General features: G+C 39.7%; 1 protein-coding gene across 5 annotated transcripts in view; it reads left to right on the top strand.

Moving 5' to 3' along the window:
* The window catches only part of PALS2 (protein associated with LIN7 2, MAGUK p55 family member), a 68,593-nt gene that overhangs the window by 10,528 nt on the left and 30,073 nt on the right, over window positions 1-27,992 (top strand). For 3 of the 5 annotated variants that reach the window (XM_068152418.1, XM_068152415.1, XM_068152417.1), the window contains exon 2: window positions 24,233-24,354. In XM_068152418.1, coding sequence (XP_068008519.1) covers window positions 24,238-24,354 — 117 coding nt within the window. In that variant the 5' untranslated portion in view covers window positions 24,233-24,237. The remainder of the gene's footprint in view (window positions 1-24,232; window positions 24,355-27,992) is intronic. The other 2 variants (XM_068152416.1, XM_068152419.1) reach the window with 2 other exon arrangements.

Raw genomic sequence — 27,992 nt, 5'->3', positions numbered from 1 at the left:
TTTAACTTGAAGACTTCTCAAATCAAATGAGATTTATGGGTTATGTAATTTATATTGTGTGCTTTTACTATTCAGGGTGCTTCCATTTCAAAACCAGTCTCAATTTCTTTGTGGAATAGCATTCATATATAAATTGGTACTGTGCATTAGAAATCTGTTTGATTAAACATGAGAAACTCTTATCCTTGGACTGGATTACTCTTTAGTTTCCTTAAATAATTGATATGGATTTTCTCTGGAGTGCCTGATAACTGAGATGTGATATGTGTATCATTGTAGCTTACGGTGAAGATTGCGCCAGTGTTAGTTCTTGTTTTGGCAATAGAGCTGTGGTTAAGTTTGCAGTGGATTAATGATTACCCATATATGTAGTTTAGGAAACATGTCAGACTAACCGTGGTGCCCACAGATTGTCCTTTGCTTGGCCATTGCTCCATTCTGCCTAATGTATGTTGAGATGTAACAGCAGTAGATGTTTAGCCTCCAAGCACTGGAACCTGTATGCCTGTTTACATATTTACCTACTGTCCAGAAGTCTGGCTGATGCTGGGTGACATGTTCCTTCTGATTCCATCTTCCATATGGCCATGCTGTGTAAGGTTGACCTAGCCCTGGCCAAGATCTTCATGTGGCTTTAAAGCTTCTTTTGCCCTTGGTGTGAAGCTTTAATGAACATAGAAATATACAGTGTGATGGGGATAAATGAAAAACATTTTAATAGTTTGAATTTTGGGTTGATTGGTCACAGAGTCCTTTAAATTTACAGATGATCATCTGAAGCTAAAGGAAGGACTTCTAAATTAGCAATAGAAGGACTTTCAAGTCAGGCTGACAGTATGGTATCCTGTGCTTGGAAACAGAATTTCCATCAGTCTGTGGAGTTGCATAGATGATAAAGAAACAGTGATCTCGTTTAGATTGATATGATTAAAAATCTTTCTTAAAGTCCAGCTTCACATTGTTCTATAGATGTACTCACAATTGGGAGCAAGCTAGCAACTGACTCTTCAGTCCTTCTACGGGGAGCTAGCAATTTGTGATATTCAGTATCACTTGGAAAACACTTCCAAGTTTACCGTGATACCCAATGACTTTTAAGCTTCTTGGTTCAGTCCTCTGATGCAAGTAAGATGGAGGGATTCTGGACTTCTAGACCATCTTGTGTTAACAGTGAACAGGAGATGTATTTTGTTCAGTGAAATACAGAATAGAGACATAGTACTATAGAAATAGTTTTTGCTACCTGTTGGAGATGTGAAGACAAGGACCCAGAGAGATGTAAAGAGCTCTCTCCTCTTTGATTTTCAGTATTTCATCTTTTCACACTTGTTGCTGAAAGTTGAGGTTCTTGTGTTTGATCCTTTCATTAGTCTGAAGAGGTGATAGAAAAGCAATGTCCCAGTATAGTTTTCTATAAATGTATTTTAAGATATTTTTTTGAGGTGACTTTGGTTTTGCTTTGGAGCAAGGAGTCTCATCAATGTCAAACCCTTATTTTGGAGTAAGTTTAAGCAGAAGTTCTTGGGCTTGACACAAGTTGTGAAGTGTATAAAAATAAGAGCAGTTCCATTACCAAGAACTTGAGTTAGTCCTTCTGAGTTGTTCTTTCCTCTTGGGACAAGAGATTTTGATAGTGGTAGGTAAAAGAAATAATTGGGGTGGGGTTTTTTTGGTAGATCAGAAATAATGCAACAGTAGAGTCCAACTTTTCTTACCCAAGCTGCACCAGGAGGGCAACTCTTCCTCTAACTATTGGTACATCTCGCTCAGAGAAGTGATGGTGATGTATAAAATTTCCATTCTCAAAATCAGCACAAGTTTAATTTTCTGGTATCTTGAAGGTGAAGGTTGACTAGACTTGTCTTTTCTCTTGCTGAAGTAACAGGTCCCTTGGAACAGAACTGAGAAAAAGTGCAGCGCACACATACTTCTTGTTTAGAAATAGGAGGAAAAAAGAGTAACATTTACCAGCTGTACATTGAATATTGTCTGTTCAAATGATGCCCAAAAATACTGTTGTGCATCTGAAGACGTTGAATGCATACAAATCTCAGCTAATATTCTCTAGAATTACTATACTTGGCTATCTTTGACCAAAATTAGAATCCATATAAAGCTTTTATTGCATAGCTTTTGGAGTTCAGCGGCAGCTTCTGGCTGAGTTAACAAGATGAAGAAAGGCAAAAGAAGAGCCATCAGGAATCTAGATCCTGGCCATCTTTTAGAATAGAGTTTAAACACATTAGGAAGATCTCTGAATATCTATAGCATCATGTTAATGCAGCTAAGCCACCATTTTGGTTTTAATCTCTCCTCTGTTTTTTAAGCATTTGGGTGTGATTAAGAAATAGCAGGAGTACTTTCTTGGATGAAGAGAAATAGGCAGTGAATGAAAGGATAGCGGGGAAAAATGTACACGAGTTTGAATAACCTTTGTGAACCAAACAGGTTAATCAGGAGTTAATAATATGTGACATTTCACAGTCTGTACTTAACAAAATATATGCAAATACCTCTTGTCAGTGTCTTTTGAGAGGATCTGAACATATAAACCTCAGAGTGAGGCTTTCATTCAAGTAGGTCACTTCCTTCTTTTTTGCTCTTTTCCTCTGGCCTAATTCCCCAAACCAGCTTTTAAGAGATGCCTTAACTTTGAAGTCACTGTAACTACTTACCTGCTGTAGCTGAACATATACTTAAATAATTTCAGAAATATTTTAGCAAGTCCCAGTTCTCTGTAATACTGTGTAATGAACTTTTTTAAGGCAGTAGGCTTGAAAGGGAGCACAATGAGTGGCAAGCTGAACACCCTCAGCTTTGGAAACCTCCCTCTCTTTCCCATCAAGTAAGGTATAGCAAGCATAATGTCAATTTCCAAACAGAAGTGTCAGGCTGTGGACCTGCACACAGAAGAAGCAGGTGGCAGTCCCAATCATACACTACCCCTTCCTGCATGATGAAGGCACTATCTTTCTTCCTTTTTTTTTTTTGTTTTGTTGTTAGACTCTGCAAAAAATGACAGGCCAGATGTGGCTCCTGGGCTGTTTGCTGGAATGTGCTGTAAGACATGCATTTTTTTCCTCTTTCCTCCTGAGCCACTCCTTTTGCTGTATCCAGGTTTTCTAAATTCTTCATAATGTGTTGTCGACTTTCTAGACATATTTTCCCTTTGGTTTGATGCATTTCCAAATAAATTGTTATTAAAAGAGGAGCTCAGGACTTTGAGGCATCAAACAAAAATGTTTACTTTTGTTTCTGTGTTGAAAAGATGACCAACTTTGCTTTGTATTGTAAGGTTTAGACTTTGGCTACATGTTTTAAACGCTGTTGTAGGGGTGTGTGTGTGCATGTGTTATGAAGGCTGCTATAATTTGGAATGAAATAGATGACTGCAAAAAAAGCCCACAAGACCTAATTTGACACTAAGATGATCTTGAATTTTTGCATCTCAGCAGTGATTAAACCCATTAAGAAATATATTTTCCACCCTTCCTAAAACCATAATGCCACAAAAAACTTCACAGGATTAAAATCAGCCAGTTCTCTTACAGAGACATCTTTCTACAAGATGTGTCAAAAGTAGTAAGTTTGTTTGGGTGCTCTTATTGTAGTATCTGTCTTTTATGGAATCTGTTTTCCTTCCTCAAAAGTCATAGGACACTGTGTGTTGCTCTGGCTTTGCTGTTAGCATCGTAGCTTCAAGTCAAAATTTCTAGGGAAAGCAAGAATGTCTCAGATGCAATTGCAGTGATATTTCCATGCTTCAGATTTATGGCAGAGGCCTGCAGTAATGCTGAACCGGCAAATTTGTGCTGCATTATGCACTTCTCTTCCTGTCAGTCTTTTTTGGTGTCTGTCATACAGAAAAACCTCTATCCACCTGTTCTTAGAAAGCCCCATAACTAAAGAGCAAGACTGGTAGAATTACTTTGCTGATTTATTTATTTTACTAAGACTTCCTGGCATGTGCTGAAAAACATTGCATGAATGTTCATTTCTCACAGGAAAAATACCTGCTTAGGTTCAGGTTTCTGTCCAGAACAAAACTGGTCTGCCAAATGAGTGATGGACTTGGTCAAGGAAGAATAAGGAAAACTGACAGGCCGTGTTTTATCTCTAAGTCTTCAGTGAAAATCCTTTAGGAGAAGAGTTCTACATATCCCTACTGTTTTCTTCAGAATAGATGAAAATAGTTTTTGGTCTATACTTAAGTTTAGACTCTCTCTTTTCATGTACATTACTACTCAATATGGGTTGTTGACTCCTTTTGGCTTTAGTATCAAATAACTGTCTTGGGACTGTGATTTGACATCTGTCATACACAGCAATAGTATGTGGGTAATTGAACTCAGTTGTTTGTCTTAAGGCAGTTAGTGGATTTGGTAATTTAATTTGGACTCACTACCTGTAGAAACAGAGAAGGCTGACACCTCATGAATCTAAAGAGGTGTAAAGTCCATTGGTGTAAAACTCAATTTATTGACAACAATGAAAATCTGAATTGCTGTTTCTGAATCACAGTTCACATGCTTAATCTTAAGTTTGAAGATCTGCAATGGCCACTTTATTCCTACACTTCTTTGCACACTTGTTGTCGTTTGTATAATATATATCAAGAGGGGTTACACAGAGTATGTGTTTAAAGGTATTGTTAGTGCAAGAATAGTGTAACAGGCACATGAAACCAGAAGTTACAAGGCTCCTTGGTTCACTCTACTTAAACTCATTCAATGTGCAAACAATGCATTTATTAAACACAAGAAAATCACAGCTTTGAGCACATGCAAAATGTGTAATTGCATTGTGAATTTCAAGCACTTAAATCAATATTAAAAAGTTACCATTAGACTATTTAACTCTCTACCCATTCAGCCATAATTGAGCCAAAGTGATCCATGCTTGATTGTATCTTTTTCATTCCTAGCCCTTGATGTCCATCGTTTTGGACAGGGGATGGTAATGAATTTGAGGAAATATTTTTCAAACATAGAGACCTGGCTTCTTTTTTGAACTGCTGGCAGAAGCTCATTCAAACCAGTCTCTCTGGTTGCAAGTGTTGATTCCTTCTGTGTAACAGCTGGCTTCTCTTGAGTCTGGAAACTTATGCTGGAAAGTGATGTGGTATTTAAATCCCAGCACTGCTTAGAAAAAGAGAGACTCTGCCAGAGTTCCTGCAATTGAGAGAGCTTCTTTCATGTTTCAACTGCTTCAGTCATTCAACACAAATTCTTTTTTATGGGATCAAGTGTCATTGCTTTTTGCTCCCATGACAGGTTTCTGTAGAGATGTAATACATATAATAAATACCCAGTGCCATCAGTAAGCTTCATGTATGGAAAGGATAATATATTAATGAAAACAAAAAGATATCTTTCCTATCAGTTTGCTATTACTATTGCTAAGATTTCTTTTAAACTGAGATTCCAAAGGAGGTTTCAACATGAAGATTTGATGCTTCTAATGGATCTCTGAGTGCAGACTTATGCTAGTAGATGGATCAGCAGTTCAGTGAGTGCTTGCCTGGTTGTGAACAGGCTGCTGGATTTACACCTTTGTTAGTTATCGTACCATTGAATCTATTCAGGAACAGGTGTTCTGGCAGTCTGCCTGCATGTGGTTTACTTTGTCTTCTCAAGCTATTTTCCCCCTCTCAACTCCACCAAAAAGCAACTTAAAGTCTATCATGCTACCAGCACATAGCTGATATGTAGGATGCTCATTGCTGAGTTACCAGGATCTGTTGATCTAGGGACATGCAAGCCTGACCTGCTTAAATATATCACTTGCTCTTTGAGGAGATATAGCCAGCCAGATTCTGTGCTGAGTATAGAACTTGTTCTTGCAACACATGACAAGTGGAATGTGTACAAGTATGCTGAGGGCCACATTAACAGACAGGGTAGCTGAAAAGTTGAAGCAGAATCAAGACTACATTTGGATTTTGGGCATGTCTCCAGGAATAGTCTAGTGAAAAATGAAAGAAATATGTCTGGTTATTTGAAAAATAACTAAGTAGGTTTATTTCCTTTCTATAAAGAGGAATTTACATTGTCTGAAAATACATTCTTAGAGCAGGTTTTGTTTCAGACCTTCCGAAATTTTGAGGAAGAATCTGGCCATTTAACTTCAGTGCTGAGTTTGTGTGAGACAGTGACTATTCCATCTGTTTGATGCTTATTGCCTTGTATCTGCTGTGTGACCTGTCTTCTGAGAGAGTACTTGTTTTCTCTGTTGCCAGTAGTTATGAATGTCATGAATGTTTTTTGACCTTGTAACATCCAGAAAGCATTGGGTATCAGCATTATGGAAAAATTGCCCCTCTAAGTTCACTTGGCCACTTGAGGGTAAGTTCCTGTTAAATTATTTCACAATCTTAAAGCTAGTTGTGTCCAAAGAACCAATTTATCCATAGGAGGGTAAATTGTAGTCTTTTTATATATCTCTTGGCCCAAATACTTCTCTGGTAAAGAGGAATTTAATGAGGAGTATAATAAGCAGAAACTACTATGGATGGGACTGACCTCTCTAAGAACCCATTTAGAGTGATGAGACAGTCCTCTCAACTGCCATGCTGATGATGGTTGGCAAACCAATTCTCTTTTCCAGGTCAGGACCCAGACCTCATAAAACCCTCTTGAGGAAAAGCTGAAACACAGAATTACTTATCTATTGCAGTGGAATTCCAAGGCAGGGGGTGGAGAATAATCATGGTCCCAAACATGGCATTTCTGATTGTACATGGGAGGACTTTAACAGGCTATTTTAAGACTCCTTTCCACTTCTCTCTTGATGACATTAATAATTCTGACTACTGATACCAAGTAACTGGCCCTTGAAATGTGTGCAAATCTGAGATATTTTTTTATCTAAAACCAGTGGGGTTCCTGTCTCAGGTACTGCTTGCACTACCATCTTCCTGTCTTCTCTTCTCCAGCTTATTTCTCTGAGACCCTTAAGCGGTGGGGGAAAGAACAGAACAAAGGACTTGGGTCAAAACCAAGAGAGTTTGGGGCTCTTATGGTATCACCATAAATAGAATTGAAGAGAGTTTGCATTTAAAGATATGTATGAACTGCTTTTAAGAAAAGACAGTTGCAGTTTGAAGTCTAGAAAGAAATTATCTTCACTATTCTCTCATTTTTCCCCATTGTAGACTTTCTGTTTCACATGCACTCAAAAAGCCAAGTTTTGCTATGGCCTCATTGTTACATGAAAACATGTTATAAAAGACCAGGAAAGATAAGTAAGAGTTGTACTTTTGAACATTTCTGCTTTCAGATCTTACAGCAGTTTACTCTGAATTTTGCAGTGAACTGTCCAAGAAGAAAAGTGCATTTGACTTTGCAGGTGCCAGAATTTCTGTAACAAAAAACCCCCCAAAAACCACAACCCCCCCCAAAACAAACAAGGAAACAAAAAATTGAACTGAAGATGTGTGGAATTTGGATTTTGCTTGGAGGAACACCAGGGTGTTATACCTGGGCATATAATGTGTTTCTAACTTCCCGCTTCAGTTCTGGTAGTAGGCTGTACTTCATTTAAGCACATTCTTTGGACACTGGGAATGAAGCCATCAATAGTTGTTGGAAACAAGATTTTTGTTTATATATGAAACTGATCGTTTTATTTCTGAGCATGAGCTATATTCCCTGTCTTTGACCTCAACCCCCTCATTACTCCAAAATTTCAGTTGTGTCCTTGAGCTTCTGTCATCTACTATCCCCCTTGCTAAGGGAAGCAGTTTAGGAAGGACATCGAAACACTTGAACATGTCCAGAGAAGGGCAACAAGGCTGGTGAGAGGCCTTGAACACAAGCCCTGCGAGGAGAGGCTGAGGGAGCTGGGATTGTTTAGCCTGGAGAAGAGGAGGCTCAGGGGTGACCTCATTGCCCTCTACAACTACCGGAAAGGTGGTTGTAGCCGGGAAGGGGTTGGTCTCTTCTCCCAGGCAACCAGCACCAGAACAGGGGGACACAGTCTCAAGCTGCGCCAGGGGAGGTTTAGACTCAAGGTGAGGAGAAAGTTCTTCACCGAGAGAGTCATTCGTCATTGGAGCAGGCTGCCCAGGGAGGTGATGGAGTCACCGTCCCTGGAGGTGTTCAAGAGGAGATTGGACGTGGCACTTGGTGCCATGGTCTAGTCATGGGGTCTGTGTTGATAGGTTGGACTCGATGATCCTCGAGGTCTCTTCCAACCTTAGTTATATTGTGATACTGTGAAGAGTTGATGGGAAAGATGGTTAGAACTATTTGGTTACAAGTTACTCCCTGCAACTTAAAAGGTTACTTAAAAGTTCTCAGTTCTGCTTCAGGAGTATGTGAGTGAAAATTCAGAAATTCTTAGGCAAAATTTAGTGACACCAAACCTGGTATTCTAAGGAGAGTAGAAAATTCCATACTTGTCATTATGCATCAGGGGGACGAGCGCAAAATACTCCTTTGAAGATAACCTTTGCATTTTCTGTGCCTGTGCCCACCTTACAAAACACGGAACGGTTGTCCTTCAGTGCTCACAGCAGCAAGTTGGAAACTGACTTGAAAGTGATGGTGATGAACATTCAAAGTGGTAATTTCCTTAAAAATGAGTAGTTCTTAATGCAAGCTGTTCCAAGAGCACTAAAAATAATTTTTCCCATGCTATCGTCCCCAGATAGTCTTGAATTGAAATTAAATTTCCCACTTCTAACTAAGCAGTCTTGATCCTAAATAAATCCTGACAGCCTACTGTGGGGAAGTAGTCTGGAAGGTGAAACACATGACTAAGTGCAGTGTGACTTATTTCATGGAGTTTTTCATTTCCCTTCAAAGGCTGATTGCCTGGGTGATACTTCTATTTCTTTTCCAGGGTTCTTGAACATAACTTTTAAAGGACTAAAGGAAGGTAGCTGAGGATAGTGAATAGGTACTTGTGTAAATCTTGACTGTGTTAAATGAAAAAGTTTAGAGAACTGGGCATTCGTGTAGGTCAAGTAAGCATTTAACCTGCCATCATGTTTTGCTGTCCCTGTATTAAAGTACAAAGGTTTTATGTGGCATTTTTCGCCATTTAAAAACATCAACAGTGTTGTTCTGCAAACAAATTTGGAAAAGCCATTTTCTGTCCACTGCATCACTACTAACATTCATAATGACATTAAGACACAGCCTTAAGCTGCACCAGGGGAGACTTAGGCTGGATGTTAGGAAGAAATTCTTCACAGAAAGAGTGATTGGCTGTTGGACTGGGCTGCCCAGGGAGGTGATAGAGTCACCTTCACTGGAAGTGTTTAAAAAGAGACTGGATGAGGCACTCAGTGCCATGGTTAAGTTGATTAGATGGTGTTGGGTGGTAGGTTGGACTTGATAATCTCAAAGGTCTTTTTCAACCTGGTTAATTCTGTATTCTGTAATTCAACTGTGTTTTGGTAAATTCTTGTTGTAGATAAGGCATTACTTTGTGTGCTTAGAATAAACATGAACTGTGTCATATGACAGGGATAGTAAAGAAAACTTTTTCTTTTTGTTGCATTTCTCCCTGAACTATAACATTGTTCATTTAGCAACTTGCTGTTACAACTTCCTCGTGAGTTTTGTTTCAGGCAGAGATGGGGAGTGCTTGCATGATAGGAATTAGTTTATTGGAAGTGGAAATGCTAGAATGGGAATGAAATTCAAATTAATTTTTCTGGAAAATGGATCAGGTGATCAGGTGAAAATGAAAACTAAGATGCTGGGCCAGAAATAGTTTACATTCTGTAATTTTAGCAGTTCAACATGTCTTAATTTTTTCAATTGCAATGTGTGATACAGAAGAAAACTTTCAGTGAAATTAAGTGGACTGAGGCCACACGAACACATCCAGGTGGATTTTGAGTGTTTCTGGAGATGGAGAATGCACCACCTCTCTGGGCAGCCTGCTCCAGTGCTCTGCCACCCTTAAATTAACAAAGTTCCTCCTCATGTTTAGATGTCACTGTGTGTGACAGGTTGGACTTGATGATCTTTGAGGTTTTTACAACCTTATTGATTTTATGATTCTATGGTCTCTTCTCCCAGGCAACCAGCACCAGAACAAGAGGACACAGTCTCAAGCTGCACCAGGGGAAGTTTAGGCTGGACGTGAGGAGAAAGTTGTTCACTGAGAGTAACTGGCCAGTGGAATGTGCTGCCCAGGGAGGTGGTAGAGTCACCATCCCTGGAGGTTTTCAGAAAGCGAGAGGATGTGGCACTTGGTGCCATGGTTTAGTAGTCATGAGGTGTTGGGTGACAGGTTGGACTTGATGATCTCTGAGGTCTCTTCTAACCTTATTGATTCTATGATTTCTATGATTCCTATGAACTGACTGAAAACTTCCCTGTGGAAGTTTTAGGTAGTGGGTCTTTTTCCTTCTAGAAAAATAGGATAGCTCTAATTATCAAACATATTTTCTATTTTAAATTAGAATCACTGTCATTTTGGACTAAAGAATGCATTGAAGTAGTCTAAATCCTTTCTGAAGGGCTTTAATTTAATTTGCTCTCTAAAAAGCTGTCTTGAGTTTCTTTTTATTTCATTTGAATTTATTGAGCAATTTTCAAATGCTTGGGCAGCATCCATAATAGAACCTCAACTAAAAATATTTTTATGTCTGCACTGATGCAGATCTAATTTAAATATTCTAGTGTTTCAGATGGGAAGGAATAATTCAACACATGCTTTACACTAATAGGAATCCAAAACACAACATGTATGAAATATTAATATATGTGTGATGTATTAAAAGGGTACAGGGTGTTGTTTCTGAAGTGGCTGTGTCATAATGGGGCAATTAGATTTTCAATGTGCTGTGTTTGGATGCTTTAATTTAAACAAAACAACATTCTGTTGTTATGAAATAAGTCTGAGACTGTGTTCATAGAGCATCACTCATTATCAAAGCATCATAAAATTCTTAATTAGAATTCTTCAGTGCCTTCTGCACTTACTTAAAGCTATCAAAGGAAGTATCACAGTATCACTAAGGTTGGAAAAGACCTCAAAGATCATCGAATCCAACCTGTCACCACAGACCTCATGACTAGACCATGGCACCAAGTGCCACGTCCAATCCCCTCTTGAACACCTCCAGGGACAATGACTCCCTGGGCAGCCCATTCCAATGATGAATTACTCTCTTGGTGAAGAACTTTTTCCTCACCTTGAGCCTAAACTTCCCCTGGTGCAGCTTGAGACTGTGTCCTCTTGTTCTGGTGCTGGTTGCCTGGGAGAAGAGACCAACTCCCTCCTGGCTACAAGCACCTTTCAGGTAGTTGTAGAGGGCAATGAGGTCACCCCTGAGCCTCCTCTTCTCCAGGCTAAACAATTAAACAAGTAAACAAGTAGAATTAGAAGCAGCAGTAGTATCTGGATGAATGGTGGTTACTGGTAAAATTAATTGTCTAATCATTTCAAATTAAGCAAAAGAGGATAAAAAACAAAATGCCAAAAAGTAAGAGTAGTAGCAGTGGGACAAAAATCTACATGTAGTGTTTTGCACTTAACAAAAAGTACCCTTTGTTCAGCAACAGAGTTAAGCATTGGGTGAGACAGAGATTCAAAATGATGTTTTGTATTTCTTGTGACAGACCGCTAGATTGAGCTGAAAGTATGATGTAACTGTGAGAAAGTCAAAACAGATCTCATAATCTATCAGTAGAAAGGGAAGTATTAATGGTGTTGTGCAAGGCACTCATGAGACTCTTGTCTAATATATTTTGCACAATTCTGACTCCAATTGAAACAAAGAAAAAGAAGAGGTACATGGGAGTTATGTCAGGCTGGCTTCTTTCCTGGCCCATGTAGCACAGGGGAAATTGTCCTCTCTAGGGCAGAAAATTGACTCTCACTTTTAGGCCTGAATAATGATAACTGAGATATTGTCTGCTGGATGTAAAATTTGGGGTAAGAACAGGGATCAGAAAGAATTGTTTAAGCTAGATTTCATATTAACCAGGTATCTGAAGTGTGGCTTCTCTCTGTGGTATTCTGTTGAGTGATCAGGTGTTTTCAAATGGAAGGATGCAAACACCTCTGAGATGCAAACTCCCGTGGAACCAACCAGATCTCTAGAGGTGCACAGTGTTATTACTTTGCTATGCGATACAGTATTGAGTTTTATGTATGAGAAGTACCTTGTCTTGTTTGCAGGCATATTCCAAACACATTAAAAATTAGCTCTTCAGGCACTGTTCTGAGCCTAGATATTTGCACTGACAGTAGAGTACTTTACAGTCCTTGTGAATTTGAGCTTCTTTTCTTTGAAATTATGCCTGCATAGTGTGCCTAGATGCAAGTATGAATAGTTGAAGAGAAGTGTTCAAAGCAGAAATGGAACCTTCTGTTTTCTTGCTGCTGGCATGCCTGTTCTTAGACATGGGGCCCAATGTACAACTTGAAGGTTCTAGCTTGCCTTTATTAACTATGACATTGTTGGTTGAAGACCAGATACAAGCATGTAGCACTTAAAGTGGAATTCTCCTTTCCATTTGGAAGAGTGTTCACTATTTTCTCTTCAGGTGTAGATTTAGTACCTTTGTGAAGAAGGGATCTGATTTTAGGAGATCTCTTCATTGATTTTTAGTTGGCCGTAGGATAAAATTGTCATTGGGATAAAACTGTGTAGGTGGTTCTACATGAATTCACCTCAACTGTTTGACCTAGAAAAGTGGTACAATAAAGTGATTTTTTTTTGTGGTGGTTTGTGGTTTGTTTCAGATTTTGTTACACACAACTTCTGGTGTGGGTATGTAACTTATAGTCTTGTGGTCTGTATTTATATGGTTTGTATTTTGTTAGTCAGTTATGCTGTCAGGCTTGGTCACCCTGCAACGGATAAATGACTTTGAGTCCTGTACAGAAATACAGAGATATAAAGCTTTGATTCATTTGGGAAGGTACATGTTAGAGCTGAAAAAGTAAGATACAGAGAAAGGCATTCTTCAAAACCTGTACTTACTCTGTTCCATCTGTTCTGCTGGCATTAATTGCCTATGTGAGTGCAGAAAATACGATTTTCTTCATCCAGCTGTTTCTTGCAAAGTATCAAGGAAGGTAATGATGTGATCCACTAAGTTCAGCCTGTGGTATGAGTGTGATGCAGGATATGTCCTGAAAGTTGCTGAGTTTGTACTATAACTTTGGGTACAGAGTACTATCTCTGACTGCACATCTATTGAATATGTTTTGCCTTCATTTTTAAACAAATTTAAAAATATCCTCCAGTACCTTAAGTGCTAAAGTAGTTGAAGAGTAAAGGGGAATGCAGTCTTTGTTCACCAAAACTGAAATTTCTCCAAGGGCATATACTAGGATTCTTTTAAAGTACAGTAGTCTTTGTGTGACATCAATATGTGCTTTCCAAACATCTGTAGCTGAAAGGACTATCAAAAGAGGAACATACTTTAATTCAGCCTTTTAAAAAGCTTTTGGTGGACTTGCTTTTACACACTTGTGTTTGTGCTCTATGGTGGTTAAAGCTTTTTGCATGGGATTCCTTCTATGTTTTATTTCAAACACAACTGCTCTTTGTAATTTGGGGCACAATACTATTTTTAATTTCTCTGCTGTTGGAACACTTAATCTTTTTTTTCCTACAATGGAAGCCTTTTACAAACCCTGCTTGTCTAGGCTATAGGTAGAGGCTTTCAAAAGTATAGAATACTTCCTTTTATCTCAACTGACCTCCACTGCCTCCCACAGATTTAGATTTCATAGTATCATAGTATCAGTCAGGGTTGGAAGGGACCACAAGGATCATCTAGTTCCAAACCCCCTGCCATGGGCAGGGACACCCCACACTAGATCAGCCTGGCCAGAGCCTCATCCAGCCTGGGCTTAAACACCTCCAGGGACGTGGCCTCGACCACCTCCCTGGACAACCCATTCCAGGGCTTCACCACTCTCATGGCGAAGAACCTCCTCCTCACATCCAGCCTGAATCTCCCCACCTCCAGCTTCATTCCATTCCCCCTAGTCCTATCACTACCTGAGATCCTGAGAAGTCCTTCCCCAGCCTTCCTGTAGGCCCCTTTCAGATACTGGAAGGCCACAATTAGGTCACCTCGGAGCCTTCTCTTCTGCAGACTGAACAGCCCCAACTCCTTCAGTCTGTCCTCATAGGAGAGGTGCTCCAGCCCTCTGATCATCCTCGTGGCCCTTCTCTGGACACGCTCCAGCACCTCCACATCCCTCTTGTAATAGGGGCTCCAGAACTGGACACAGTACTCCAGGTGGGGTCTCACCAGGGCTGAGTAGAGGGTGATCCTCTCTGGATTACTTAATGTCTTTAAATATACTCTTCAATGGCTGGAATATTTGGTCTTTGTATTTGTGCAGCTTGGGAGGTGCAGAGAAATGCTTCTGGTTTGAAGTTTTCTCAGTGGTCTCCTCAAAGACTATTTCTTTCAAATAGCAGCATGTGAACATTTGTTATTGCAAAAGGAAAAGTGGTGATTTCCTTTCAGCTGTGCCTTATCATAACAGTTTCGAGGAGAAATAGAACTGGTTTCAAACTTTTGCTCCTTAGTGCTACCTCTTAGGAAGACTAGTGCAGATAGTCAGCTAGAGCAACGGTGTAAAGTTTCCAGAAACTGTGGAGGTAAATTTATTTATGTGTTGCCAGCTGGCCTTGGTGATGTTCAGGTTTTCAACGAAGATTTACTGTAGTTATTAAGTTTCTGGTGGACAGTATTCAGAAGCTGTAAACCAGAATATTAGCAATTTAATATCAATTCATAAAGTAATTATTTGTAGGCATAGGTCTCCTTTTATTTTTCTTTAGGATGTGAAAATTCTTATGTTTATCTTGAAACAACTACTGATAGCATAGTTTAGTGTTGCCTGAGTTTCCCTGGAGAAATGCAGGCATCTACAGCAGAGCTGCCCCTGTTTATGGGTTTAAATTGGGGCCTTTGATATCACAGGAGAGTATGAATTTCCAATATTTATTTAAAGGTAGCATTTACATGGTGTGAAAGAGTTTATAGCACAGTCTAAGAAGCGAGGGCAAAGCTTTACATCTGGGTAGAGGATGCCAGGAAATGATTACAGAATCACAGAATCACTGAGGTGGGAAGGTGCTTCTTCAGGTCATCTGGCCTAACCACTCTGTCCAAACAGGATGAACTGGAGCAGATTGTCCAGGACTGTGCTGCCCACAGACTCTGCTCCTATGGGCAATCTGTTTCAGTGAGGATGAGAGACCTATGACATGAATGGAATCAAAAGAAATTCAGGCTCTAGGTAAAGAAAGCCTTTTTCAGCAGTAGGAAGTAGTGCAAAGAACAGAAGTTACGTAGTCTCCATCATGAGATGTTTTCAAGATTGCTGGGTAAAGCCTTAAGCAGCATGGTATGCTCTCATAGGTGTCACTTCATAGAGCATGAGATTGGATTAGAGACCTTGTGGGGATCCTTCCTACTTAAGCTTTCATAACTCGATCCAATTATTTTCCTGATTGCACCCCTGGGGAGAGAATGTTTACTTTTCAGTAATCATTTGTTTTAACTGATTACTCTCTAGCAGTTGTATATGATACAATTCAGTGAGAAATACAACCTTTTTGGTGGAGCATGAGAAGCAAAAAAATGGGAAAGTGAATTACCTTTTTAAATAATTGCACTCCCTGAACCTTCCAGAAGGCATCCTAAGCCCTCCCACCTCTTTCAGTATGGCACAAGTGAAGAAGCAAATTCATTAGGTGACTCAAACTACATTGGAGGAAACACCATGCAGGTTTCTGCTGTTTACTGCAGAGAAGTTTCAACTGTGATTTTAGATCTCTGTGACTAGACCATTAGAAAAGAAGTTCCTCTTTGTAATACATAATAGCTGTATAGGTGTTAAGTGTTACCTTCTTCAAAGCTACGGGCTTAGTTATTGAGCATCAAGTTAATTGACTTCCTACTTTACAATTGTGATAGGCTCAGGGGAGACCTTACTGCTGTCTACAACTACCTGAAGGATGGTTGTAGCCAGGAGGTGGTTGATCTCTTCTCCCAGGCAACCAGCACCAGAACAGGAGGACACAGTCTCAAGCTGCACCAGAGGAAGTTTAGGCTGGAAGTGAGGAGAAAGTTCTTCACAGAGAGAGTTGTTAGCTGTTGGAATGTGATGCCCAGGGAGGTGGTGGAGTCATTGTCCCTGGAGGTGTTCAAGAGGGGTTTGGACATGGCATTTGGTGCCATGGTTTAGTAGTCATGAGGTCTTGGGTGACAGATTGGACTTGATGGTCTTTGAGGTCTTTTCCAGCCTTATTAATTCTATGATTCTCTTTACAGTCCTTCAGAAAAGAGACGTCTAACACAATTTCCTCAGTGTACTGGATGTTAGTGTATCTCTTATTAATAACTTACTGTCCATCATGATAGATATATATTTAAAAAAGACTTAGCTTCTAATTCAGCTGGTCTTGGAGAAATGATACTTTATTCCTTTTTTATCTTTGCTGAAATAATTTTAAAATAGTGCTTTTCTTTCAAAAGATGCAGCTGTAAGGTCCATCTGTTCATCAGACAATTTGTGCTTCATCTTTTTTTAGACAAATTTCACAGCCCAAAAGAAGTGTGGCTATAGTGTTTGAGCTGGGGAAGGGTGGTTTATTCTTCCTCATGGCTTCTGTGACCTTAAGAGTCGTGAAAAGTAGGCATGTAAGATGTAGTTGAGCTAGGTTTGATAGAGATAGGGACTGCTTGAGCTTCTGTTCGTTGTGATGCTAAAATTAGCTCAGTCTTGGTTTGCCAGGAGGCTTAAAGAAAATGAAGTTAAAAAACAGCAAACATTTTTAAGCATATATGTTAACTTCTTTTCAACATACAAAAAAATGGTGAGTAGAATTTGACTATCTAGAGGAACATTCATTCTTATCAATGAGACTTTTCCTCCTTCCTTTACTAATTCACTACCATATATGCTATTAATTTTGCAGATTTTGCAGTCAGTACATTATGCACAGTGCAGACAACTGGTTCCTTCACTGAGACTTACTGTCTTTATAGAGCAGACTCACTGCATTTACTAAAGGAAGAAGGATCCCATTTAGAAAATGTGCCTCCATGATACTAGAGTGGACTGCCACCCAGAAATATGTGAGTTAAGGTGGCTATCAACAGGGCTATAGCTGCACTGACCCAACACTCCCTGATTGGTGATTATTTGTCAGATAGCCTGGGTAAAACCTCACACTGGTCAATACAACATCTGTGGATTCTTGAGAACCTAAGTATCATTGTATCTATTACAATAAAAAACATAGTCATGTCTTGTGTGGGATTCTGTAGCAAATTTGTAGTCTAGTGTAGAGGAGAACTAGGGCTAAACTGCAGTAGTTGTCTATAGTGCTTCTGTAGGAAGAGGCTCTTTACAATGAGGGTGGTGAGACAGGGGAATGGGTTGCCCAGAGTACTCATGGATGCCTCATCCCTGGAAGTCTTTAACATGAGGCTTTGAGCAGCCTGATCTAGTGGAAGACAGCCTTGTCCATAACAGTGGAGTTGGAAGTGGATGATCTTCAAGGTCCCTTCCAACTCAAGCCCTTCTCTGATTCTCTGGAGGTATTTCTAGATGTGATCTCTGCTCAGTAAATAATTACTGACTGTGAAAATGCAAATGCACTGGTTTGTGTGCTCACTACATAATGCTTTGCCAGAGCCTTTTGTCTTTAAACACAGTTTCTGAAACACTCTAACAGCAGTAAAGAAGGCTTGATCAATGTTTTATACGTTCTTGATCAATAGTCTTTTAGTGAATGAACCTCCTTGTACAAGCTCAAAATGTTAACTTCTTCAGAGATCCTCCTTCTCTTAGACCTAGGCTGCCAAAAGTGTTATAATTTGTAACTGGGGAGAGAAGTGGATGATACAAAACAAATTGTTCTTTTTTTTTTTCCTTATGTTAAAACATAAATCAGTTATTTAAAAAGCATGAATGCAAATGGCAATAATTTATACCACTGCCATTGGTTAAGGTCTATATGAATTACAAATGGATCTTCTTTTGTCTATACACATGAGGTGTCTTGTGAAACTTCTTTTGAATAGTTCCTTCCTGAAAAGGTTTTAATTCACCTAAGAAATTATTGCCAAAGTTTAGGTATGTCACAAGATTTTAATCTTTTTAGACTTCCTGTGAATTACCAACCTCACCAACAGTCCTTGAGGTATTTATTTTACCATCCTATCCAGATGAGTAGGTCATGTGGAAATAAATATGCATTAGTTAATTTAAATACAGTATACATAAATTTCTTTTAATTCCTATTAGTTTGTAAGCTTGGAGACTAATAAAATGCAATTGAGCTAAAAAAAAATCCTGTGCAAGGTATTCACTCTGGAAAGCTTTAATTTTCCCTAGTGAGTGACACATTTGTCTTCTGTCTGCAAATCTGGAAAATTTATTTAAATGTATGCTTCCTCTTTCCTTTGCATAGAATTAATGTAGGCAAGAATTAGGCCCTGAAAGAAAAAGTAAAGTCAAACTTGATAGAAGAGTCACAGTTGAGAGCTTACCGAAAACCTGTCTTTTTTTGCAAATAGAAGAGTTATCATAGTGTCTTCTACTTCTATTTGATCTGAATTTACTATTGTAAGGTAAGATGTAGATTCAACCTTTGAAGCCTCCTTTGGTTGTCTGAAGAGCTATATATGAATTAGGAGGAGTTAATTCTGGTTGGTAAATTTTGTATTAGTAATGAGACTTTTGTGTTCCTATGCCTTGGGATGCATGTGCTTGCCACAGAGATCAATTAACATGTCATTCCCCCCTGCCTTTCCTTTTGTTGATAAGGGGTTCAAACCACAAACTAGCTGTTCTGAGAATGGGGTTATATGCATAGTAGGATTAAATTGTTCAGTGTGTTCACACAGCAGACCAGTATGTTCCTGCTGAGTCTTGCTTGAGGCTTTAAACATTCTACAGTTATGAAGACATTCTTTGGAAACTGACTGTGGAAATGAATTCTTCTTATGTGTATGCTTCCTGTCACCAGTTCTAGGGGCTGGAGTGGAGGCTGCCCATTGTAATCTCATTCTCTTAGTAGCAGCAGCTCACACTCAGTCCTATTGTCACATTTTCTTAAGAATCCCTTTATTTCAACACTGCCTCAATTGAGAGCATGTTTCTGCTGCTCTGTTCCTCCTGTTCTGTCTGGAGGCTGTTGTCAGTATGTGTTTCTTCTAATGTGTGTGTTCCTAGATGGTTTTGTTAACCATTGTAGTCAAGCATGTCTATCTCATGCTGTCCTCACAAAAGCAAATCCTTTTGTGTTGTGACGAGAATTTAAAATTTAAGGCAGATGGGTCTTAGCATATAGATAAAGGCTTGTCTTCAGAGAGAGAAGGTGGCACATGGTAGAGCTCTCCAATTTTGTATGGTCTTACCAGTTCCCTCTAAAAGATGAGAAGGGAGAGGCTAGAGAGACCAAATTAATTTTCTACTGAAGAAAAAGCACATATTTGGGTTTTTTTGAACACCAAAGTGTTCAATGATAAGGAGCACTTCCTACAACCTGGTTCATGCAGTTTGTTCACTGCAGTCCTTAGTTCTTGTTTGCCTGACTCAGTTCTGCTCTTCTCATTTCGAGGACAGATTTGGTAGAGAAGAGACAGGAGGCTCAAAAGGCAATTTTTGATAGGTTATGTAGATTTGATAGTCTCTATACCCCTTAGTTCCATCTGTTTCTTGCTTGGTATGACCTGATCTTTCAAGCAAAAGTTTTCGGTGTGAGTACTTACATCTTCAGCTTTTGTTCCTGCTGCTCAAAGGTAAGATATTTTACTAACAGTGCTAAGCTGGCCTTGCCCCAGGAAGGAAAAAAGTGAAGTTGTTTTAAAGACTAGTGCTTGTAATTTCATGGGTATCTACATTATTCTGAAATATCATTATAATTAAGCCAGGAAACAACACATCTCTTGCTATTTATATTTTAATAAGATGTTTTCTTTTTCCACCTCAAAAGAAGTAAACAAATGCCCATGGAATAGATGCATTAAAAAAGGGCTTACACATTAACTAAAGCATCTTCTCCTCCTCCCCACCTCTTACATTTTCTCTGAATAAATCAAGTTGTTTGTAAGTACACATATGAATATCTATGTAGGTCACTATGTTGCTTAGACTTTGAAAGCTGTGTTAACATGTGAGCAAATATTAGCATTTCACATTAAATGGGAACTATGTTTGAAGCTGGCCTCTGTTTAGCATAAATAATGTAAAACACTGGAAGTGTTTAGTCTAGTGTGTTACAAGAAGTACCCATGTGTTGTTGTCTATTCTTTTTCAATAAAACCAACTGACATCATTCCTATTGGAAGATGCTCTTGATGAGGTTTTTGCCATGTCCTGAGGGGTTTTTGTCAGGTGAATGTAAAACAGTAAAACATGGTGAAGCATATACACATTGCTTGAGTTTCTAGTTACTTTGTGTTTGGTAACAGGTGCAAAGACTTTGTCAAAGCTTCTCACAGCTTTCTCTTGTGCTAAAAATATTTTACTTAACCTTGTAACAAGTTAAATAAAGGGGTACTTAACAGTATTATCTCTTTATTCAACTACTTAGAAAGATACTCCTTTCAAGATGAGGAACTAGCTACACTGAAGCAATAGTGACCCACATTGTGTTCAAACACACACAATCCAGGGTGAATAAAGGTGCCTCCCAATTTATGAAGTTAGGCTGCACCTCAAGTACTGTGTCCAGTTCTGGGCCCCTCAGTTTAGGAAGGATGTTGACTTGCTGGAACAAGTCCAGAGAAGGGCAACAAAGTTGGTGAGGGGTTTGGAACACAAGCCCTATGAGGAAAGACTGAGGGAGCTGGGGTTGCTCAGCCTGGAGAAGAGGAGACTCAGGGGTGACATTATTACTCTCTACACCTACCTGAAGGGAGGTTGTAGACAGGTGGATGTTGCTCTCTTCTCCCAGGCAGCCAGTACAAGAACAAGAGGACACAATCCCAGGCTGTGCCAGGGGAGGTTTAGGCTGGATGTTAGGAAGAAGTTCTATACAGAGAGAGTGATTGCCCATTGGAATAGGCTGCTTGAGGAGGTGGTGGAGTCACCATCACTGGAGGTGCTCAGGAGGAGACTTGATGGGGTGCTTGGTGCCATGGTTTAGTTGATTAGGTGGGTTGGATTGGTTGATGGGTTGGACGCGATGATCTTGAAGGTCTCTTCCAACCTGGTTTATTCTATTCTATATACTTGCATATTTGTTTTTCATTTTAATATCAAGGCAACACTATAGCCAAGAAAATGTGCTGTGATGACTGTACTGTGAGAGGAGGCAACCATCAGATGAAATAGGAAAATTATTTCTGACAAGAGATGGGTTTGGGTTTGATCACCTGGGATGCAAATCTGCTTCTGTGAATTTCTTTGAGCTCTGCATGTTAATAAAGGTGTTCACTGCTTTCCCAGAATAAACTTGCTAAACTTACTAAAGCATGCTGAAGCAGTTTGGATGCTAGAATTTGTGAAACCTTATTTAATAAAAACACTCATTTGAAAATACCCTACCTAGCTGCACAAAGCTTGACAAGTCATTCTTGTGAAGTTTGACATTGTTCTTAGCAGTTTCTCCTTGGTGATAAAGTTTTTACATGGGGATCTTATTTTTTTAATCTGATCTAATAATTTTATTCTAAGCTAGGCTTATTAACATGGAGATATATAAGGAATGTCTTTATTATGCACACCTCTGCCAGCACCAAGTGCTGGAATTGCAACTGGTAGTTGAGATGGATGCTTTGACCTGCAGGAAGCTTTATATTTTAACTCAGGTTATTTATAAGAACAAATATGGTAGTCTGAAGTCTCTTAAAATCAGTTTGCATAACCATTACAATGTAAAGAAAGCTTATTATTATAACACTTGCAGTATTCATGCAGCACCTGGAAACATCTGTCTGCTTCTGCAAATAGTATAGCTTGCATAACTGCATTGAGTCATGAATCTGTAACTGGGAACTGAGAAAACATGAAACGAGGCAGGTGCCTCTGTAGCTGAACTGGTTGAGATATAGGACATGCCTAGTCTGAAGGAGATGTGGACTGTTTACAGGTTGATTTGGTGACTTTGCATAATGTGTGATTGCTGACAGTACTTTGTTATAAAGTAGGAATAATTCTGCTTCAAGATCTGAAAGCATAAAGTAAGTGTTACTTTCCCTCCTACTTGAGGTTTCACAGAAGATTCACTTTTTGCAAACAAGAGTGGTTAAAGCATACTCTTAAAAAATGCAATCTTTTGACATGAACTCCTATAGTTAAAATGTGGCAGAGAGGATGATTTAAGTGTTGAAAATTCCACTTGACCAGATTTTAATTATATTTTTTTTTATTCCCTTCCTTGGGGTGGAATTGTCTAGGAAGAATTGAAATTTGAAAGTAGGTGTTGAGAAATGCTGTTTGTTCTGCTGCTGCGCAGTGCTTCATAATAGGTTTCATTATAAAGCAGTGAGGAAAGTCAAGGGTAAATTCCTGTGTGGGAGAAGGGGCATATAGACTTTCTAATTCTCTTGATAAATGCTGCTGTGCAACGTGTGGAGTACTGCAATACACAATGGTTGTTTCTGATGCTTTTAGGCTTGTTGGGCATCTCAGCAGATTTTAGTATCCTTGTGTATGCAAACATGCACACATAATTCTATGGGAGTTTAGAACACAGTTAAACCCAAGAATAGTGTAGGCTATCACTACTAAGAAAACAGGACAAAATAAGACTCTTTAGTCATATGTTGGAAAACAGGGAAAGAATGACCATTTACCTTGTGAAGGACATCATAAGAGAGGTCTTGAGCATGAGGCCTGTGAGGAGAGGCTGAAGGAGCTGGGATTGTTTAGCCTGGAGAAAAGGAGGCTCAGGGGAGACCTTATAGCTCTCTACAACTACCTGAAGGGTGATTGTAGCCAGGAGGGGGTTGGTCTCTTCTCCCTGGCAACCAGCACCAGAACAAGAGGACACAGTCTCAAGCTGCACCAGGGGAAGTTTAGGCTCGAGGTGAGGAGAAAGTTCTTCACAGAGAGAGTTGTTAGCTGTTGGAATGTGCTGCCCAGGGAGGTGGTGGAGTCACTGTCCCTGGAGGTGTTCAAGAGGGGATTGGACGTGGTGCTTGGTGCCATGGTTTAGTAGTCATGTGGTCTTGGGTGTCAGATTGGACTTTGAGGTCTTTTCCAACCTTATTGATTCTATGTTTCTATAATTTTCTCCCTTTTGCACTTAGCCTAAGATGGCATGTGTTCGTCCCTGCAAGCTCGGGGCTAGCTGATGTAATCCCAGCTAAGAGCTGCTGCACACATGTCCAGATGTGCAAGTATGTGAACATGCTGAACCTGCTGTCTGAAATAAAAATCTGTTTTTTTCCACTTTATCTTAAATGGGAGAGTTAAAGCACACAGTTATAAAACAAATTCTCATCACTCACCTCAGTGACTTCATGGGACAAGACAGCTGGGATGATGGGATTTTCTGACTCTTTTCCTTGAGTCATTGAGAGCATTGTTCACTGTCACCTAAGTTGCTGCAGTTCTCTTTGTGAGTCTGTAAACAGCCAGGAAAATCTCCACTGAGAATACTGGGCAGGCATGATATATTTCATGCTGTAGGATATGCTTCCAATTGCAGTGTGCTGTGGTGCCAGGTTGTGTAAACACCTGCACCATCCACACTTAGTGTTGGAGTGCAGTAAGTCAGAACCAGTAGTAAAGGTCTGCTGGGGATGGACACAAGTGTCATCCAGGCAAGGGGTGCCTTGGAAGCAAATTTTTGGTTAAAAGTAATTGTTTTGGAACACTGTGTTTGTTTTAAAAACAATGACATCTGCCTATCCAAGGACTGTAGAGATTGTATTTGGTTGGTGTATGTATGAGGGCTGAATACTTTCTCTGATAGAGATTAAATGAAGAGTCTTGGATGAGTTGCTTTTGTTGTATTTGGAAGACTATGCATACCTTAGACATAGTTTATATTTCCTTGTTTTTTCAGTCTGTAGGTATTAGTCATGAATCTTGAATGGAATGTGCTAGGCCTGGAGTTCTGCTGGTTGTGGTGGTAAGGGTTTGGATGGACTCTTTATTTCCATTTTTCCACCAAACAAAAAAGTTTGTTTTCCATTCTGTCGACTTACTCTGAGTAGATGTAGTTGACTGCTGAACATCTCTAAGATTGTGGTGTTTACCAGAGCTTTTGATATTTATGCAAAAGCCTCTTTTGGTCAGTACTTACATTTTGGTTTTGTTTTGTCAGCAGCCATGCAGCAGGTCCTGGACAACCTTACTGATCTGCCGACATCGACAGGCGCCGAAGAAATAGACCTCATTTTTCTGAAAGGAATTATGGAAAACCCCATTGTAAGATCACTTGCTAAGGTATTTCAACTTGCTGCTCTGAGCAGAATCTGGAAGTATTTAGGCTCTTAAATTACTGTGTGCACACTGAGTATGGATTGAAGTGTTAACAAGGGCTTGTATGCGTATCTTATTAAAAGACTTGACGGAGTTCTTGGAGGTAAAGATTTGGTATAATGTAATTTCTGTCTATGTTGGTTTATTGTTATATGTAAGATTCTAGGAGAAGAAGAAAAATTCAGAGACTCCAGAAATGGTGTGGTAACATTGTTTGTAAAGAAAATGTCAAAATAGTTGAAATTAGAAGCAGTTAGTTTTAATATGGTCTCATGACCACTGATGTGTGCAAAACCCATATGCCTTCTGACTTTTAGTATTTTTGCCAAAGATGAAAAGTGAGAGCAATAACCTTCATTCTCCCACAGTGTAAACAAGCTTTCCTTTTGGTCTTTACTCAAAACAACCTTCTGATCAGCCCAGGGAAGTCATTCCTTCATGCCCTTTCCTGAGTCTCAGTAATGCTCTGAGACACGGGCTGTCCTTAGTTTTGGTCTTGCATTGTGAAAATCTTTGATTTATAGATAGTAATCAACCTTTAAAAGTATGTATGATGATATTTATAAAAAACAATCTTTGGACCCTGTTCTTAAAATGTAGCTGATCTTACCAGTAGGAGATGCAGTCAATATTGCATACTACTTATGCTCCTTCTTATTCTTACTTCATAAATTTGAACTTTTCATGAGGAAAAACCAGTTCCCTTAAATGTAGCTGTCTCTTTAATATGAATAGACATATGAAAGCAATGCCCTCTAGGCAGGTATGAAATGCTTGTTGTGCAGGGATTTTTGCTCAGTATGAAAATCTGGAAAGAAAAACTTCTGGAGAATTCATAGAAGAATTTACTTCTGTTTAGCTGTTAAAAATAGTATCACTGTAAGTAGGAGGCATTGCATAACAATAAACTTAGAAAGAATGGACGTGTCTCATCTGTTAATGAGCTGATTTCAGAGGGAGAAACTTAGAATCATAGAATTGTATAATTGTCAGGGATGGAAGGGACCTCAAGGATCATCTAGATCCAACCCCCTGCCATTGTCAGGGACACCTCACACTAGATCAGGTTGCCGAGAGCCACATCCAGCCTGGCCTTAGAAACTTCCAGGGATGGGGCTTCTACCACCTGGGCAACCTGTTCCAATGTCTCGCCACCCTCAAGGTGAAGAACTTCTTTCTAACATCCAATCTGAAGCTACCCACTTCTAGTTTTGCTCCATTCCTCCTAGTCCTATGACCACCCAACATCCTAAAAGGTCCCTCCCCAGCTTTCTTGTAGGCCCCCTTCACATACTGGAAGGCCACAATAAGGTCTCCTCAAAGCCTTCTCCTCTCTAGACTGAATAGCCCCAACTCTCTTAGCCTGTTCTCATAGGAGAGGTGTTCTAGCCCTCTGATCATCTTTATGGCCCTTCTCTGGACATGTTTCAGCATGTCCAGATCCTTCCTGTAACAGGGGCTCCAGAACTGGACACAGTACTCCAAGTGGGTCTCACCCGAGCTGAGTAGAGGGGGAGAATCACCTTGCTTGACCTGCTGGCTCTGCTTCTCTTGATGCAGCCCAGGATGTGATTTACTTTCTGGGCAGAAGGTGCACACTGGAGTCTCATGTTGAGCTTCTCGTCCACCAGCACCCCCAAGTCCTTTTCTTCAGGGCTGCTCTCAAGCCAGTCCCTGCCCAGCCTATATCAGTGCTAGGGATTACCCTGACCCAAATGCAGGACCTTGCACTTGATCTTGTTGAACTTCATGAGGTTGGTGGCTTGGGCTCACCTCTCCAGCTTATCAAGGTCCCCCTGCATGGCCTCCCTTCCCTCCAGCGTGTCTGCTGAATCACACAGCTTGGTGTCATCAGCAGACCTGCTGAGGGTGCACTTAATGCTACTGTCCATGACTTGGGTACTAATTTTACTAGAGAAGTAAAAGCATTTTCTTACTTAGAATTGTTTCCAGCTCCAGTATCTGCTGCATAGGTCATCTTTAATATTTATCATGTAGAAAATGTTCATTGCAAAGCATTTTCTTTTTTTTTCCTTCTCAAGAATCTGGGCTTTAATGGCCAATTACAATTATGTGAAACTTAATGACTAGCAGATGTAAAAAAAATGCTTGTGATGGAGACAGATTCTTAACTATAAACTTGCATTATCTAGAATGCTGAAAGGCTTTAATTGTGTTCATATGGCATGACTGCACTCATTTCCTTTGGTAATTATTGTGGAATTAAACCCAAAAACTGTCCTAACCAGCAGAGCTAAATAAGGGCAAGGTCAAAACAACACCACATTTCATGAACTATATATAGTTCATCTATATCCATTTGTCTGTAAAAATACATGTAACTTGGGTTTTCTGTTAGAGGAGGTAGGTTTAACAGAATAGGCAGCTCTCAGAACCCTGAGACAGTCAGATTCTTCAAGCAGATTCATTTCAGACCAGGTTGGAAACATAAAAACTTATCCATTTTTCTTTATTAGTTGGCTATTAAAATGAATCCTTATGTAAGGTATCCCCAAAAAGGACAAAAAGAAAGCTAAGGAACCCTGCCATGGACAGACTTATTCTTTCTTTTCAGTCCTTAAAAAAACAAAGGCAAGCAATAAACATAGTTTATAATATTTTGCAATGCAGAGTTTGGCTAATCTTTGGGTTAACTTCATTTCACACTGTTTCTTTCTAGGGTAAAGGCATTGAGGTAGAAATAGGGTTCTTCTGCTGTGCCTTTTCATTCTTCAGTAGGTGGGAAGGGAAAGGGGAAGTAACTGTTATCAGTGTAAGATCTGTTCTCCTGTCCTTTGCTGATATTTATAGAATAGAGTGGTTTGGGATGAAAGAGCCCTTTAAAGGTCATCCATTCCAATGCCCCTGCAGTGAGCAGGGACCATCTTTAACTAGTTCAGGTTATTCAGAATCCCATCCAACCAGATGATGCATGTTTCCAGGGGTCTTCTGCCACCTCTCTGGGCAATGTGTTCCAGTGTTTCACCATCTTTATCATCATCATAACAAAACCCCCACTTCCTTATAGCTAGGCTCTTTTCGTTCAGAAACATTACCCTGTAATCCTGTTGCATCAGATCCTGCTGAAAAGTCTGTCCCCATCATCCTTACAGGCCCCAGTTAAGTACTGAAATACCACAGTAAGGTCTTTCCCAAGATGAACAACTGCAAACCTTCTGCCTTTCTTCACAGGAGAGGTATTCAGTCCTTTGATAATTTTTTGTGGTCCTTCTCAGGACTCATTCCAACAGCTTTGTGTCCTTCTTGTGCTGAGGTTTCTGTTCAGTCCTGTCAAGCCTTTAGAATTGCTGTGCTTGTTTTGAAACCGGCTGAATTTGGAACATACGTGAGTCTTGCTCAGTTTTGCTACTGAACTGTTTTATCAAGATTCTCTTCTCCTGAGTTGTTAACTATTCTTTTGAACCTCAAAACTATATCTTCTTTTCTGCAGTCACATTTTAGTATTACAGCATAGCCTACAGCCTTCTCTTAAATATTCATACTGTTCCATATCCTGCTACTCCTTAAATTATTACAGGATCAGAGGCTGTTGACTGATAAACTTTTGGTTCCTCAGTATCTATACATGGCCTTAATTTTGA

This window comes from Melanerpes formicivorus, unplaced genomic scaffold (genome assembly GCF_026170545.1).
Source record: "Melanerpes formicivorus ecotype bairdi unplaced genomic scaffold, bMelFor1.0.p_v2 SCAF_23, whole genome shotgun sequence".
Classification (NCBI taxonomy): domain Eukaryota; kingdom Metazoa; phylum Chordata; class Aves; order Piciformes; family Picidae; genus Melanerpes; species Melanerpes formicivorus.
This window is presented reverse-complemented; position numbering and strand designations above follow the sequence as displayed.